This window comes from Amphibalanus amphitrite, unplaced genomic scaffold (genome assembly GCF_019059575.1).
Source record: "Amphibalanus amphitrite isolate SeventyFive unplaced genomic scaffold, NRLGWU_Aamphi_draft 000061F_arrow, whole genome shotgun sequence".
NCBI lineage: Eukaryota > Metazoa > Arthropoda > Thecostraca > Balanomorpha > Balanidae > Amphibalanus > Amphibalanus amphitrite.
Window position 1 is genome coordinate 458,707 of NW_024881557.1, and position 13,834 is coordinate 472,540.

The following is a 13,834-nucleotide window of genomic DNA, read 5'->3' on the forward strand; positions in this document are numbered from 1 at the left end:
CCAATACCTACAATGTCCTACCCCTGACAGTTCGATCGCATGAAGATGCCACTAAAGGTCGGTAGACACTATGAGATAAAACACGTGTGTATTGCATTGGTAGGTAAAGACAGGACAAAATGCATTGTATTTGTCTTCTTGTTATTTGTAACCTGCATAGGTACTAACACGTGTTTACATCACGGCAAACAAATCCAAGAGAATGCATCAACACCCTCGGAACCTTTCAAATTTAGGGTCAAATCGGTCATCTGGGCCAGAGTTTGACACATGATTCGTCTCTGTTATGACTAAAAGTAAAGTAGCTCCACTGACCGGCCCGCTAACTGTGTCGCTGTTAGCGGACGCACGGTTAATCGCCCAAATATTGATGTCGGCTCAGGTCCAGTGGTAAATTCGTCGGGTTAGGTCCCCGTTAGAAGGGCCTCACGACGTGGCATGCTCGTTTGGACAGGGCCCTCTCGGGACCACACTCGATCCAGCACGCCCGCAGCGAGTAGCCTGTCAGAGCCGCCGTCCTAACAAAAGAGTCAGAGGTGAAGTTTGAATCACCGCCACCTTGAATAAAAGCAGAACAGTTTGAGTGGAGTTTCATCGATGTCGCTAGCTAGTAAATCATAGATGACGAGGGAAATTTTGGAAAAGATATACCACACCAAATCACGCGAGCCGTTTCAGCAATGGTGTCGGTAAAAACGCCCGTTTCCTGCAGTGGTGAAAGCCAGAATGGCTGCGTTCCATCCAAACAATTCCGTTGGCCCTATTACAGCAGGCTTAAACTAAACACGTCACGGAGTTTCAGCACAGACAGTCCAAGCTGGATCCCTTGTTCAGACTTATATTGTTTACATCAAGACGTGCACAAAACATGACTCCTGACAAGCCCAACAGCTCACAAAAACTGGCCTTCTTTAGGCGTCAGGGGAGGTCAGCCAAGAATACCGTCCTGAAGCTGGTGTGAGGGCCAACGCCCGCAAACACAGACAGCCTCTTCAAAAACGAGTCACAGTGTATCAATCACCATTCGTCAGCCAATACTGTTAGGAAAGCGGTGTTACTAAAATAAAGCGGTGTTACTAAAAACATGTCAACGGACGTTCTGACACCGACAGTTGGACCGGTCAGGTTAGAGTGGAACTGGAGACTTGTGGTAATATGTCGGGAGACGCCTTTGAGAAAGAAAGAGTGGATCAATGAACCGGGCGATCAGAGAATGGCAATGGATCTCGATAGAGCTGAGCTTTCAACGCTTTTCTAATACGACACCCCACGCATCACAAACCCGCGTGGAAAATGCACCACACGCCATAAACAGAGATCACTCGACACACCGGGGAGTCCTCTCCAATTCATCACAGACGGCTTCACCCTCCACAGAGCCCCTCCCGTCTCTCCGGGGCCACTCAGTCACGTCACTGGTCGGCCGCGTGACGCCCGTACATCACGGCCAGTCGGCTGTCCGTCACGGCACTCGCTGCCCCACCCATCACCGCGCCGGCGGCCGTGCCAGCCGCCGCGGCACCCAGGAGGCGGTCACGGGCGGCAGCGGCCCCGCCCAGGCCCCATCATGACCCCGTCTCGGGCGGCGGCAGCTCACAGAGCAGCACACGGCGTGCGGCCGGATCGGCGCCGGCATGCGAGCCGCCGCGGCGCGGCGGGTGGCAGGCGGCGCCTGGTGCACGTCCGTCCCACAGCCCGCGACCGAGCCACGCCTGGATAAACACGTCGAGCCCACCCCCGGACGGGCGCCGACACCGACACCGGCCCCGCGCCGTCCGCCGCCGCCGCACGGCCGCGCTGACGGCACAAAACACGCGACACGCGCACCTGTTTATTGATTGTGTCGAGCGTGACGCCCTGCGTGTCGGCGGTCGGCGGCGGCGGACGCTGGTGGACGGTGACGGGGCCCGCCTGGGGCGAACGTCACTTTGTCTCAGAGGGGTTCCAGAATCCATGGCTGAAAACTAGTCCGGGACAGCTTGTAGTCAATAGTATGCATTTTCGTCTCAATCACGGTATGCGTCGCTCAGACTTACAGTAAGGCTGAATCGCTTTCAGAGGCGTTCACACAGAGCTGACTTCTCTCAGACTACTTTCCATTACCACTCGAGTCCGTCTCATCATCACCTCAGCCCCAGTCTCCGCTCCAGGTGCTCGGCGAACGGTGTCGGGTCGGCCGGCGGCAGCGGCCGCAGCTGAGACAGCTCCATCCCGGCCAGTGTGTCTCTGAGCGTCTCACAGACGCAGTGCAGCAGGTGTCCGTCGGCGGCCAGCCGGCCGGCCAGCTCGGCCTGGTGGTTGTCCATGAGGGTCGTGTTGGTGACCACCACCAGCGGCCGGCCGGCCCGCAGCGCCTCCAGACACGTCCCCGCCCCAGCGTGACCGATCACAAGGTCAGCGGACGCCATGTCTTCGGCAATGCTCGGCTTGGAGCGAAACCAGCGGACCGCGACTCCCTCGAAGGTGCCCGTGGGAGGCTCAGTCTTCCCAGCACCGATCTGCAGCACCATCTCGCGATAGCCGCGCGAACTGAGAGTGCTCAACACGTCGGTAGATGTCACTGTTCGCACGAGTTTGTCGAACTCCGTTGTCCCCACCGTCACGAAGACGCGAGCCATGTCAACCGACGGGGTTGAACGCCTTGCGTAGAGCCAGGTAGCCGGCTACGATGTCGCCCGGTAGGCTTTGGATGATTTTGTACTCCTCTGCACTGGCGTACCGTAGCTTTGTGTGGGGGTCTGTGTACTTTGCCTGGAATGGAGAGACGCGAACCGATGTGTTTTGCTCTCTTTTGACGCCAATCTGTACAAAACCTATGCTAATGAATTCTGCTTTAGGAACTGTTCAGTGAACTGAGAGCTTATTTCCACAAGAGCTATAATGCGTTTATTTATGTAAAAGGTAAACGTTTGTTGTTCAGGTTGTAATATTGCAAAGCTGTTGGCAAAACATTGCACCTAGCGTGGAAATCTGCGCATTATCCGATCACAAAAAAAATGAATCAGCTCCCAACACTGAAGATAAATCATGCTCTTACTGAAACAAAAGCATGCAAACAGTTATTCTACAAATTGCCCTTTACAATAGGCAAGGTATGAGTAGATGAAAAATAAAAAGTAGGTAGGTACTCACCGGTAGGCCTGAGATGTCCGAATACTTCTTCGGAGGAAGAAATGATGGTGGAGCCTCAATGCTCCAGTCTGTGGAAAGAGACACTTCATGAGCAGACAATCATGACCCAATATACCTGGAAACCATTCCACATCAGTGGAGACCACACAAACTGTGATAATATTTATAAGCTTTTATGTAAAATATAATTAGACAACCTGAGACTCAACAAGGGATATTTTTTTAATCCGCTAAAAAAAAAAATGCGCGGTTACTTACACGTAACAGCCTGTTCTGGATAAGGCAGGCTTTTTTCGATGCTAATAAGCTGCTTCAGAGGACGCCAAGCCCGCTTCTTGTTTGCAGTCTTCCCAGAGTGCTGTAATAAAAAGACTATATAATTTATCTATCACACAAAAACAGTTGTATCACACCATTCACTCAATGCTGTCCAACAGGGTGCCAGGGTCCAGACTGGAAAACATCCATACACTACGCCGGACGCCGGTGAGACGCTCTTGCGCCGAAATTCGGCGCAAGCGATTTTGCGTTGAAATTTCTGCATGATTTGCGCCGAGAATTGGGTGCCTATTGTGCCAAAATTAAGCCACTTATACAAAGCACATGTGCTCGTCTACCAATCAAGGCTATATCAACCAGACAGAGGGTTCCGTTCCGGAGCCTTGGACGCTCTCCCATGTTTGAGCGTCCGAATAAGTTTTTTTTCACGGAAACCCAATACCTCAATATGCTTAGCGCACTAGCGTCGTGTCGCGAAACGAAGACGGAAGTTCCAGGGCCATAACAATCGGCGGAGCACTATGTTCGAGGCTGGCGGGAGCCAGCGAGGGCCGGGCAGCGGAGCAGCACGTGCTCCGGCACATCAGCCTCTTTTAGGCACACAGCACAGAGTGCCGCGTGGCACCGCTTGTCTGGGCACTGCTGGCACGCCGCGGAGTGGAGACAGCCGATTCGGTGCACGTACTGGAGCGAGCGGCCCCAGTGGCCCGCCCTCATCTGGTGCACCAAAACGGCGTCCTCTCGGTCCTCTCCAGGGATAGTGAGCGGCGGCTTACTCCCGAGAAGTGACTTGATTAGTGACTCGGACCACTTGTCGCGCCATTGATCATTGATGCGAGACCGCACAATGAACCGCCCTGGTCAGCGAGCGGGCGTTTGAAGGCAGGGCGGCCGCTCGTTTCGCCGGATCTCGTTTCGCCAGGTCATCCGTACTCTCATTCCCTTCCATAACGACGCTCGGCGATGTTCAACAAGGTCTTCACTCTTCCATACCTATCTCTACGCCGAGGGTTGAGGCCTCACCTGGGCGGCCGCTCCACCGCTGAGCATAGACTCAGTGTGGCTCGCCACTCACCAATTGGAGTACCTACACGACGACCGGGGCGGGGACGTCTCATCCCGAAATCTTTCCAGAGCTGCCCGCAGGGCAAATCTGCTGCTAGATTGACCAGCAATCCCGACTAAATTTGGTGACCATCTTTCGCTAAAGAATTTTGCAGCCACCCTGCACCGAAAATTCAGCAACCACCGTGCGCTGAATTGACGCATGCGAAGTTACGTCAGACGTGAGCTGAAATTTTCAGTGCAATCCCGCTACTATGCTGGACATATTTGGCATAACGTGTATTTTTTCCAGTCTGGGCCAGGGTAAACTGGGTTCTTGTGCAACTTGGAAAGATTGCAGCTCTCCTCATGAAACCAACAATGTAAGTTGATGTCACAAAAACACCTCCCCCACCCGAGTTTGTTTATGGTCGAAGATCTCTGTCACCTTCAAATTATTTCAACTTATTCTATCTTACCTTAAAATCTGGATTCTTAAAAATAGTACTGAGCCCAGTTTTGCTGTCAACAGTTTCTATTGTATTCTCTTCAGAAGGTCCAACCTCTTCAGTTTTCACAGCAACCTTCATGACTTCTTAATTCCTGCTAGAAAGACAGAAAATGAATTAAATATTGAACTACTACCTACTGTCCAGTGTCCATGACCACCATCCCAAATTGAAATATTTGAACAGATTTCAAATATTGATATTGACTGAAAATTTGATTGCAATACTTCAGGTAAAATTGAATTTTAAATTTTACCCAATTGTCAATGATAAGGAAACCTTCATTCATCGAAGGGAATGGAAGGGAAGATAAAAATGTAGCGGAGAAAGGTCGATAGACCCACACAACACCATACACAATACAAGGTATATAAGGGTGACACAATACTTACACAAATCACCATTTCAATTTATTAATTATCTCGCCGCCATCCGGGATCCAGCTCTTATGCCAAAAAAGGCTAAGCAGTGTAAAGTGTTCAGAATATAACATGTTTTCGCTGCTGGAAGAACTTTCACCAGTTAGATGTCAAATGTAGCTTATTTTGCATTTTCACAACAAACTCATGACGCTTTTGAACAAGTTATTTTGTCTTTGCTGCGTTGTTTAAGGCGCACGATTGCTAGTAAACTGCTGCTAAATTTAAAAACGAAATGAAATCACGGAAACCGCAGCTAGATCGTCCCGCCATTATTCAGCCTCAGAACAGTAAAATCCTTTTCCTTTATTTCTATAAACAACTGTCCCGGGCAGGACGGTCATTTTGTATCTGACATGGATAGCTACCCGGGAGCAGGTCTCTTTGCACAGGCTGATTCAGAAAGCCGGTCTCGAGTCGACGCTTCGGGGGGTGGGGTGCACGGCTCGAAGGCTCAAAGAACTTCCTAAAAAAAAAGCTTATCGGAGACAGATTTCGTTTCTTTATGCACCATTCGGCGGAACAAAGCAGACTTTCTGTAGAAAGCATCGCTAGTTTCCTTTCATTATTTTTGTCTATTTTAGGGCGATGCGATGGGTGAGGGTGGTAACCTGTGTCTAAATGCCCCTCTCTCCCTGGATCGACCAATGAATGTTTGCGTGGTAAAATACTGAAAGAGGCCTCTGCTTCATGTAGATCGGCCAGACGGCTAGACCATGCGGTCCTGGTCCGCCATTCTGATTCCTGAGGAAGACCATAAAGTGTTTGTAACAAATCCAAACTGACGAGACCGAAGGCCGTAAGTTCATCATCGGCATCTTTTTCATGTCCACCACCAATAACCCAACACGACCTATTTCTTTCGTCATACTCATACCTATGTCATTTATTTCGGGTACATGTTTCTCATTTTGATCCTCGGTTCATTCTTGTCCTGGCCCACGGCAATCATGAATTATTCATACGGGCGACGCTTTTCCATTCTCATATGGTTTATCGACTTAACTGGCTTAACTAAAATTACTTTGTCAGGCATAACTTGGCACCTAATATCTTCGAGCGGCATACCATAACAGTTATTTCCAACAAATCTAAGGCACCTAACCACATTTTGGTAAAAGCTGGTAAGCATACCCTATTTATTCGAAACATGCTGCCACAGCAAATGTGCAAATCATAACAATATTTCGCGATTCAAATAGTCTGCCAGTCGCTGTCCACTAGAGTTGCAAAATTTCCCTACCGCACTACCGGCATGCCGGTAATTTTTCACTACCGCAGGTTTTTTCGTGGTATATGGCATGTCTTGCCGGTAGCATGCCGATATTTTTGATTTTGTGCAAAATAAAAATTATCAGCATATGATTCAAACTTTGGACACTAAGAGGCTCTCAAATTGTAATAGCAGCAATATAAGCCACTGCAAGATACATTTTGTGGTAGAAGTTCCATTGCTAAGGGTAGGGGTAATACATGGACCTCAGCATTTCACAGGCTTGGTTATAATTATAATTGTTAAAAAAGTAGATGTTGAACTGGCTTTCTCAGTTAGGAACATGGCCGAATCTGTACCTACTTGTTTATGTTTTGACCATCTAGATTTTAAACATTTGGCTGGTGCCTGCAACATTTCAGGAGAATGTGGAAAAGTAGAACACCTATGAAATGTAAATATGATTACTGCTCACTGCCCAGTCTTCAGAAACACATTTCAGTAACTCAAGTGCTTTTTGTCCTTGTTTTTTTTTTCATGAATGTGTTAGATTTTTTTGCAATACCTCTTTGATTACAGGTGATATTTGAACAGTTATAGACTGGAATTGAGTTTCAAAATTGTGGATATTTGTGGGGCCAACTCAGCCAAAATCAGTCTGCTGGTAGTTGTGATTGGACAATGGATGGCTGCTGGGTGGGACGGGTACTGAAACTGCCCAAATATGGCATATCAAGAATGCAGGTTTTTTATGGTGCCGGTAATTTGTGCGGTGTTTTTGCTTGGGGCGTGGTAGCATGCCGGTATCCCAGAAAATTTTTGTGGGGCGGGGCGGTGCCGGTAGCAGCCTTTGGGGAAAACTTTGCAACTCTACTGTCCACGCACCATTTATGCACTACCTCCGCTGTCACCATCCTCGTCCACGTGATGCCCGAGCAGCCTGTTGAACATCTCGGCCGACTGGAACCCCGTGTCCAGCAGCACCAGCTTGCCTTGCTGGCTCTTATAGAGGGAGTCCATCCACGGCATCATGTTGGAGACGCTGCGCACGCGGCTCACCGAGCCCTCCGGCAGGCTGAGCTGCCGCGAGTTGAGCAGCAGCGGTCCGGTGAGCACGGCACGAAACTGACGCCGCGCCGCGCTGTGGTACATCCGGAACGGGTACCGCCAGGTCAGCAGGAGCACGGCGGCAGCCAGCAGGCCGTACAGCCCGCCGCCCAGCAGCACCTGCCACTCGGCGGCCAGCAGCACCGAGGCCGGCCGCAGCGCCGCGGCCGGCACGGCCACCAGCAGCGGAGAGGCCACGGCCAGCGCCGCGGCGCGCATCCACCGCTCGTTGGGAGCGACATACACCAGCCGGAACTCGGACGGAATGCGGTCCCTTCTGCGCCAGCGCTCCTCACGCCGCGAGCTGCCGCTCCGCGCCGTCTGCAGACTTCGCGTCACGGAGGGAGGGGCTAGCGACTGGATCCGCGGCGCAGGGAAAATGTTTGCTGATAGCCTGTGATGCAGTACTGGACAGGAATGCACATGCAATGATGCTGCTGCATGTGAGAATGGTCCGAGGGGTTTGAAAGAGGATAAAATGGAGGAACAGAGGTGGGATATGGTGGTATTTAGAAACAGCTTGGACATTTCACAATGCTAATGTGACGATTTTATTGTTCTTATAATGTCGACCTAATAAAACATCCAAATCCTTTTCTTGTATGTCAAATCACTATTTAGATGCAAGCTGTGTTGCCTTCTGAGAAGAAATCTCCCTGTCAAAGAGGAATACATCAATGTCACCAAATGGCCAAATCCAAGCTATTATGAACTAAGAATACAGATTCAATGATTACCTCATAGCAAATTAGCATAAGGTTGCTGGTTGACAGAGAGTACATGGCTTATCAATCCCACTAACTTTGCAATGTCATTTTTTGTGAAGTATGTGCACTTTCATTACATAAGTCACCAGGCTGTATAGGTAAACCAGGCATAGCACTCCTGACAAAGTGGGGATGAAATGATGATAAGAAGACACAAGTCATGACTCATGGCTTTTAAGAGTGTCAGCCTTGAGTTGGTCAAAATGAAAAGTAAACAAAACTTGCTCCACAATTAAATGAAAACTGATATACTGGCTACGGAGAAAGTACAGATTATATTATGTTCCATATGATCAGGCTTGCACCCAAAGTGCCCTGCTGAGACTGTGAGTAATAACTTATTTCTGCAAGAGTAACTACCTATCTTACTAGTTCTTACCATTCACATTTTAAGACCAATACCTATTAATGAACAAAGAAAAGAATAACTGAAGAAAATTTTACTTGATGCTTCAGCGTTGCGAGCGTCCAAGTTTGTTGATGATGGAAACCCCATACACTGACACACCTAGCATGCTGTAGTGTTGTGCAATCAAACTGAGCCCTGGCATTCTTCCATAAGGCACCATATTCCTGTTAAGGCACTGATTTTGGAACAAGAAATGGATAGTCTTTCCCTAGAGTGATCAGTGGGCCAGTCATAGCCTTGGGCCCTTGGGTCAGGGTGGGCCGTAAAAACTCCCGACTTGAGCTTGTCTGAGCTCAAGTTATGAAACTGTTTGTGATATTCCAGTTCAAAACTCCATGTTAAAAGTAGTATTATATTTTCTTCCACTGAAACCAAACTCACCTACATCGACATCACTCAATTTTTGCTGTGACACACTCCGCAAACCACTCCATACTAGTAGAAAGGGTGTTCAACAAAGACAGTTCTCGCTGCTCTTTTCAATCAGCGATTAGGGGCTGCAGTAGATGACAGTGTATGACAGTACCGGAATTGCCTAGCAACGAGCTTTAGGAGAGCGTGAAATGCTCTTTTCGAACAAAAAACAAGATCAAATATATGAAGCAGTTGCGCAGTTTTCGCTACCTATTGTTGCTGCCATATCAAGACTTCCATATGAAGTATTATACTCTTCATATTTTTTTTACTTTTCATTGTTTGCTATTGATTTCATTATTGACAATCATTTTGAGACATTTCACCCATCAAAATTCATTTCCGTGCAATCGACATATCTGTGAATTGTTTTATCTGTGTTGTAACAAAGAAATCCTGGCATATCACTTCGGCTCGCGCTTTCACGGGGATCGGACGTGTCCAATCGAGCTCTCACTCTCACAGTACCCAATCAGTGCACACATAAGTTAGGTACCCACGGCACAATTTCACCTGTCGGCTTATCTTCATGAGCGAGGATGCTAGTCCAGAGGTCACCTCAACCTCCAAGGTCGAAACCACAGCGGACCGCAACTGAAAATGCACTCAATTCGACGATCGCAAATGGATCTCCAGCGACGCCATCGACGCCGTCGGATGCAAATGTGGAGGTCGGCGGCGGCAAACGTGGAGGCGGCAACGAGGTGAATGATTTTGTTGTCGAAGGAGCTGAAGGAGGTAAGGCAGGGAACTGTGCTTTTTCTGAACCGTGTGGAATATTTGAGCTAGGTTCCAAGGAAAACCAGACAGATAAAATAAAAGAAGTGGCTGGTGCTGTCGCACGAGCCCCCCAACTGAGCTCACTTGCAACAGATTCCACAGAGGATGAGGCTCCCAAAATTAGGAGGCTCAGTAGTGATGCCTATAAACTGTGGGGCTCAAGGTCTTCAAACACGAGCCCTGATCCGGATGTACCAAACTTGGACAGAAACTCGTGCAAGGGTGGTCCGAGCAACCCAATCTGTGACACTGATGTGAAAGACGGGGAAATGGGTGTACAGTGCTGCACGTGTGATCGCTGGTTCCATTCTAAGTGTCAAGGCATTTCAAAGCAGTGCTACAATGCCCTTGTGAAGCACAAGGTGTTATCTTGGCATTGTTCTGCCTGTAAACAAGGCCTCAAAACTAAGGGCAAGAGTGATGAGGACAACAGACTTTCTAAACTGGAGTCAAAGCTCGATGCATTGATTGATTTCATGCAAACAGCATTTGCAAAGATTGATGCCAACAGTCACAACGAGCACTGTGAGACACAGAGTGGTGTCAAACAGCTGAAAGATCATGTAGATGAACGAATGGAAAAGGTGGAGAAGGTCATGCGTGCTCATGCCAAACTCATCGGAGATCAGGAGACAATGTTACAGCACTCCTTCAAGAAAATCCAGGATGATAGGGCGTCCTACGCAGAGGCCGTCAAGGGCAGCGCTGAGGTGATGCAAAAAGCAGCCAAAAAGTTTGAAGCGATTCCATCCCAAGGGAAGGAGAATACCAGCCTCTGCACTGAGAAGGCAATAGCAGGTGTCTTTGATGACTTCTTAGAAAAAGAGAAGCGCAAGCTGAATGTGGTAGTGCATAACCTCCCGGAGCCAACAAGTGAGTTGTATGCTGAACGAGTGGAAGCAGACAAAGAAAAGTTTAGGGAGGTAATCCGGGATGCTATGCATCTCAATGTGAGAGTAACAAAGGCATACAGGGTCGGCAAGCCGGGTCAGGAGAAGCCACGACTGTTGATAGTGGGACTTGAAAACACTGAGGTTAAAAGTGATGTGCTAAAACTGGCACCTCAACTACGGTCGACAGATCTCTGGAAAAATGTATACCTTTCACCTGACCTTACCTGGAAAGAGAGGGAAGAGGGTAGACGCCTCCGAGAAGAGCTACGAAGGAGGACAGATGCAGGTGAAGTGAACCTCACCATCAGGAAGGGTCGGATTGTGACAAGAAAACTGGACCTGACTCGGACAGTGGAAGCTGAACTTGTTCGGGGTAGGCCACAAGGTGCTGTAGCACCCCAGCAACATGCTACATCTCGGAGGCAGACCTTGACAACCCCAGGGACGGCCCAGACGGGCCAGACCCCGGATCAGGAAAGGTGCTGACAATCCAGGCCGGCAGGACCAAGATATGAAGAAGGTCTCAAGGTACTGTATGCAAATGCAGACCAGTTTGTGAAGAAACGTGATGACCTTTGCATGTTTATTTCGGGAAATGAACCAGACTTCATCTTGCTTAATGAAGTCATACCTAAAGCCCAACTTCACCCAATATCCCCAGCCCTTTTGTCTGTACCTGGCTACGTCATGTACCTGAACTTCGACCCCTCGGAAACCAAGCTGGGTTCAAGTGGTATTAGAGGGGTCTGCATTTATGCCAAATCATCACTCCGGGTATCTGAAGTTGTTTTTAAGGATTCAACATTCAGAGAGCAGCTTTGGATAGAGATGCCGCTGGCTAGCTCTGATGTCCTTCTACTTGGCTGTATTTATCGAAGCCCCTCTGGTTCTGCCGAAGAAGATCTTAACAAGATTGGATCTCTATTCAAGCAGGCTACCAACTCTAGATACACACATGTGGTTATTGGAGGTGATTTCAATCTGCCGCAAATCAACTGGCAAGTGGGTCTTTCTTCAGCACCTCCCTCACACTGTTCACATGGGTTTGTTGACCTGTTGAACGACTCATTTCTGTACCAGCATGTTGACAGACCTACCAGATTTAGACTTGGCGAAACACCTCATACCCTTGATCTAATATTGTCTTCTGAAGAGGCGATGGTTAAGAACCTGGAATACTTGCCTGGCCTGGGCACAAGTGACCATATCATGCTTCAGTTCCAAGTGGAATGCTACTGTCCTCCCACTGAGCCATTGGAGCCACACCTCAATCTCAGCAAGGGCAACTACACACTCTTAAACCAACTCATGTCTGATGTAGAGTGGCCAACAAGTACTTCACAGGACACACATGCTATGTACCTTTTTATCAAGGCCAAACTGTCCGAGCACTCGACCACTTGTATACCCCTTGCCAAGTCCAAACAAAATAATAAGAATATCTACATCAACCACGAAGCCATTCGGCTAAAGAAGCAAAAACGGACATTGTGGTTACAGTACATGCGAACCAGAGATATGCTTGATTACGCCCGCTTCAGCCGTGTACGCAACAAGCTTCGGTCACTCACTCGGAGTCTTCGGGCGAACTTCGAAAGACATCTGGTGAGGAATCTGCGTACGAACGCCAAAGGTTTCTGGCGGTATGCAGGCACTCGACTGCGGACCAAGACAAGAGTGGAGGACTTGAAGGCTGAAGACGGGACGATGGTTCGGGAGGACCGCGACAAAGCCAACTTGCTCAATCACTTCTTCCAGAGTGTATTTACGGTCGAGGACCCCGTCCTGCCAGCACCACCACCTGTTTACCCTGGCCCCCCGCTGGACAACATTGACATCAGCACTGGCGCGGTCAGGGAGAAGTTGCTGAAACTCAAGATAGACAGCTCACCGGGACCAGACGGACTCCACCCGCGCATCCTTCGGGAAACGGCCTTGGTTATGGCAGAGCCATGGGCGCGTCTCTTTCGTTCTTCTCTGGACAACTCCTCCTTACCAAGTGACTGGCGCAACGATGAAATCATCCCTATCTTCAAGAAGGGAGTGAAGGACAGCCCTGCAAACTACCGACCAGTGACGCTGACAGCCGTCCCATGCAAGGTCCTCGAGTCATTGGTCCGTGACCAGATGATGTCCTACTTGATCGAGACGGAACAGCTGAGCAACCTGCAACATGGCTTCAGACAGAAGAGGTCGTGCTCCACTCAGCTTCTCGAAACTGTCGAAGACTGGACCCGTGCACTGGAGGAAGGTGACCCTGTGGATGCCCTTTACCTGGACTTTAGTAAGGCGTTTAATTCTGTGCCTCACCAGCGCCTGTTATTGAAGCTCCAATCCTGCGGCATTAGGGGTCGGCTGCTCGAATGGATAAGGGCCTTCTTGACTGACCGACAGCAGCGTGTGTCGATAAATGGGGCAAAGTCAGACTGGGTTCCTGTCACCAGTGGCGTACCACAGGGAACGGTCCTGGGCCCGTTGCTGTTCCTGGTCTTTGTCAATGACCTGCCCGCTTGTGTCTCGTCAGGGCTAAAGTTATTCGCAGACGACACGAAGCTGTACAGAAGTGTCGGCCAGGCTTCAGAGTCGGAGGCTTTGCAACGAGACCTCGATGCCCTGCTCGGATGGTCTGAGAAATGGCAACTTCCTTTTAATCAGTCGAAGTGCAAGTCTCTTCACCTAGGTCCTCGAAACGCCAATCACCTGTACCGTATGGGAGACACTATGTTAGAGCAGACGTTGGTGGAAAAGGACCTGGGGGTCAAGATAGACCACCAGCTCAAGTTCCGGGAACAGGCTGCCGCAGTCGTGGCCAAAGCGTCACACATTCTGACAGTCATTCGTCGATCTTTCGGAGTAATTGATGAGACT

The 13,834-nt window shown here is 49.3% G+C and overlaps 3 protein-coding genes across 13 annotated transcripts in view; 1 reads left to right on the top strand and 2 right to left on the bottom strand.

Moving 5' to 3' along the window:
• Positions 1–822: 822 nt before the first annotated feature.
• LOC122378537 (UDP-N-acetylglucosamine transferase subunit ALG13 homolog) lies at positions 823–5,536 on the bottom strand. 4 transcript variants are annotated; one of them, XR_006256033.1, is made up of 5 exons: positions 5,357–5,536; positions 4,935–5,061; positions 3,391–3,490; positions 3,133–3,200; positions 823–2,751 (listed from the first exon to the last, which is right to left on the bottom strand). XR_006256033.1 is itself a non-coding variant. In XM_043359703.1 (4 exons), exon 4 carries the CDS (start codon positions 2,616–2,618, stop codon positions 2,124–2,126), a length of 495 nt encoding a protein of 164 aa, XP_043215638.1. In that variant the 5' UTR covers positions 2,619–2,751; positions 3,133–3,200; positions 3,391–3,490; positions 4,935–5,108; the 3' UTR covers positions 823–2,123. The 4 variants fall into 4 exon arrangements, 1 of the variants encoding a protein (XP_043215638.1); XR_006256034.1 differs by having other exon boundaries at positions 4,935–5,058; positions 5,357–5,519; XR_006256035.1 differs by lacking the exon at positions 5,357–5,536 and adding an exon at positions 5,309–5,347.
• Positions 5,537–5,951: 415 nt separating this feature from the next.
• LOC122378538 lies at positions 5,952–9,459 on the bottom strand. Of its 5 annotated transcripts, none has more exons than XM_043359706.1 (3): positions 9,406–9,459; positions 7,478–8,359; positions 6,240–6,604 (listed from the first exon to the last, which is right to left on the bottom strand). In XM_043359706.1, exon 2 carries the CDS (start codon positions 8,229–8,231, stop codon positions 7,485–7,487), a length of 747 nt encoding a protein of 248 aa, XP_043215641.1. In that variant the 5' UTR covers positions 8,232–8,359; positions 9,406–9,459; the 3' UTR covers positions 6,240–6,604; positions 7,478–7,484. The 5 variants fall into 5 exon arrangements, with proteins under 5 accessions (XP_043215642.1, XP_043215639.1, XP_043215641.1 ...); XM_043359708.1 differs by lacking the exon at positions 9,406–9,459 and adding an exon at positions 9,261–9,353; XM_043359705.1 differs by lacking the exon at positions 9,406–9,459 and adding an exon at positions 9,265–9,310.
• Positions 9,460–9,761: 302 nt separating this feature from the next.
• The window catches only part of LOC122378541 (cell division control protein 45 homolog), a 43,695-nt gene continuing 39,622 nt past the window's right edge, over positions 9,762–13,834 (top strand). The window contains exon 1 of one of the 4 annotated variants that reach the window (XM_043359728.1): positions 9,762–9,997. In XM_043359728.1, the coding sequence (XP_043215663.1) occupies positions 9,894–9,997 (104 nt within the window). In that variant the 5' untranslated portion in view covers positions 9,762–9,893. Of the gene's footprint in view, positions 10,032–10,107; positions 10,125–13,834 lie in introns of those variants that run through there. The other 3 variants (XM_043359729.1, XM_043359730.1, XM_043359732.1) reach the window with 3 other exon arrangements.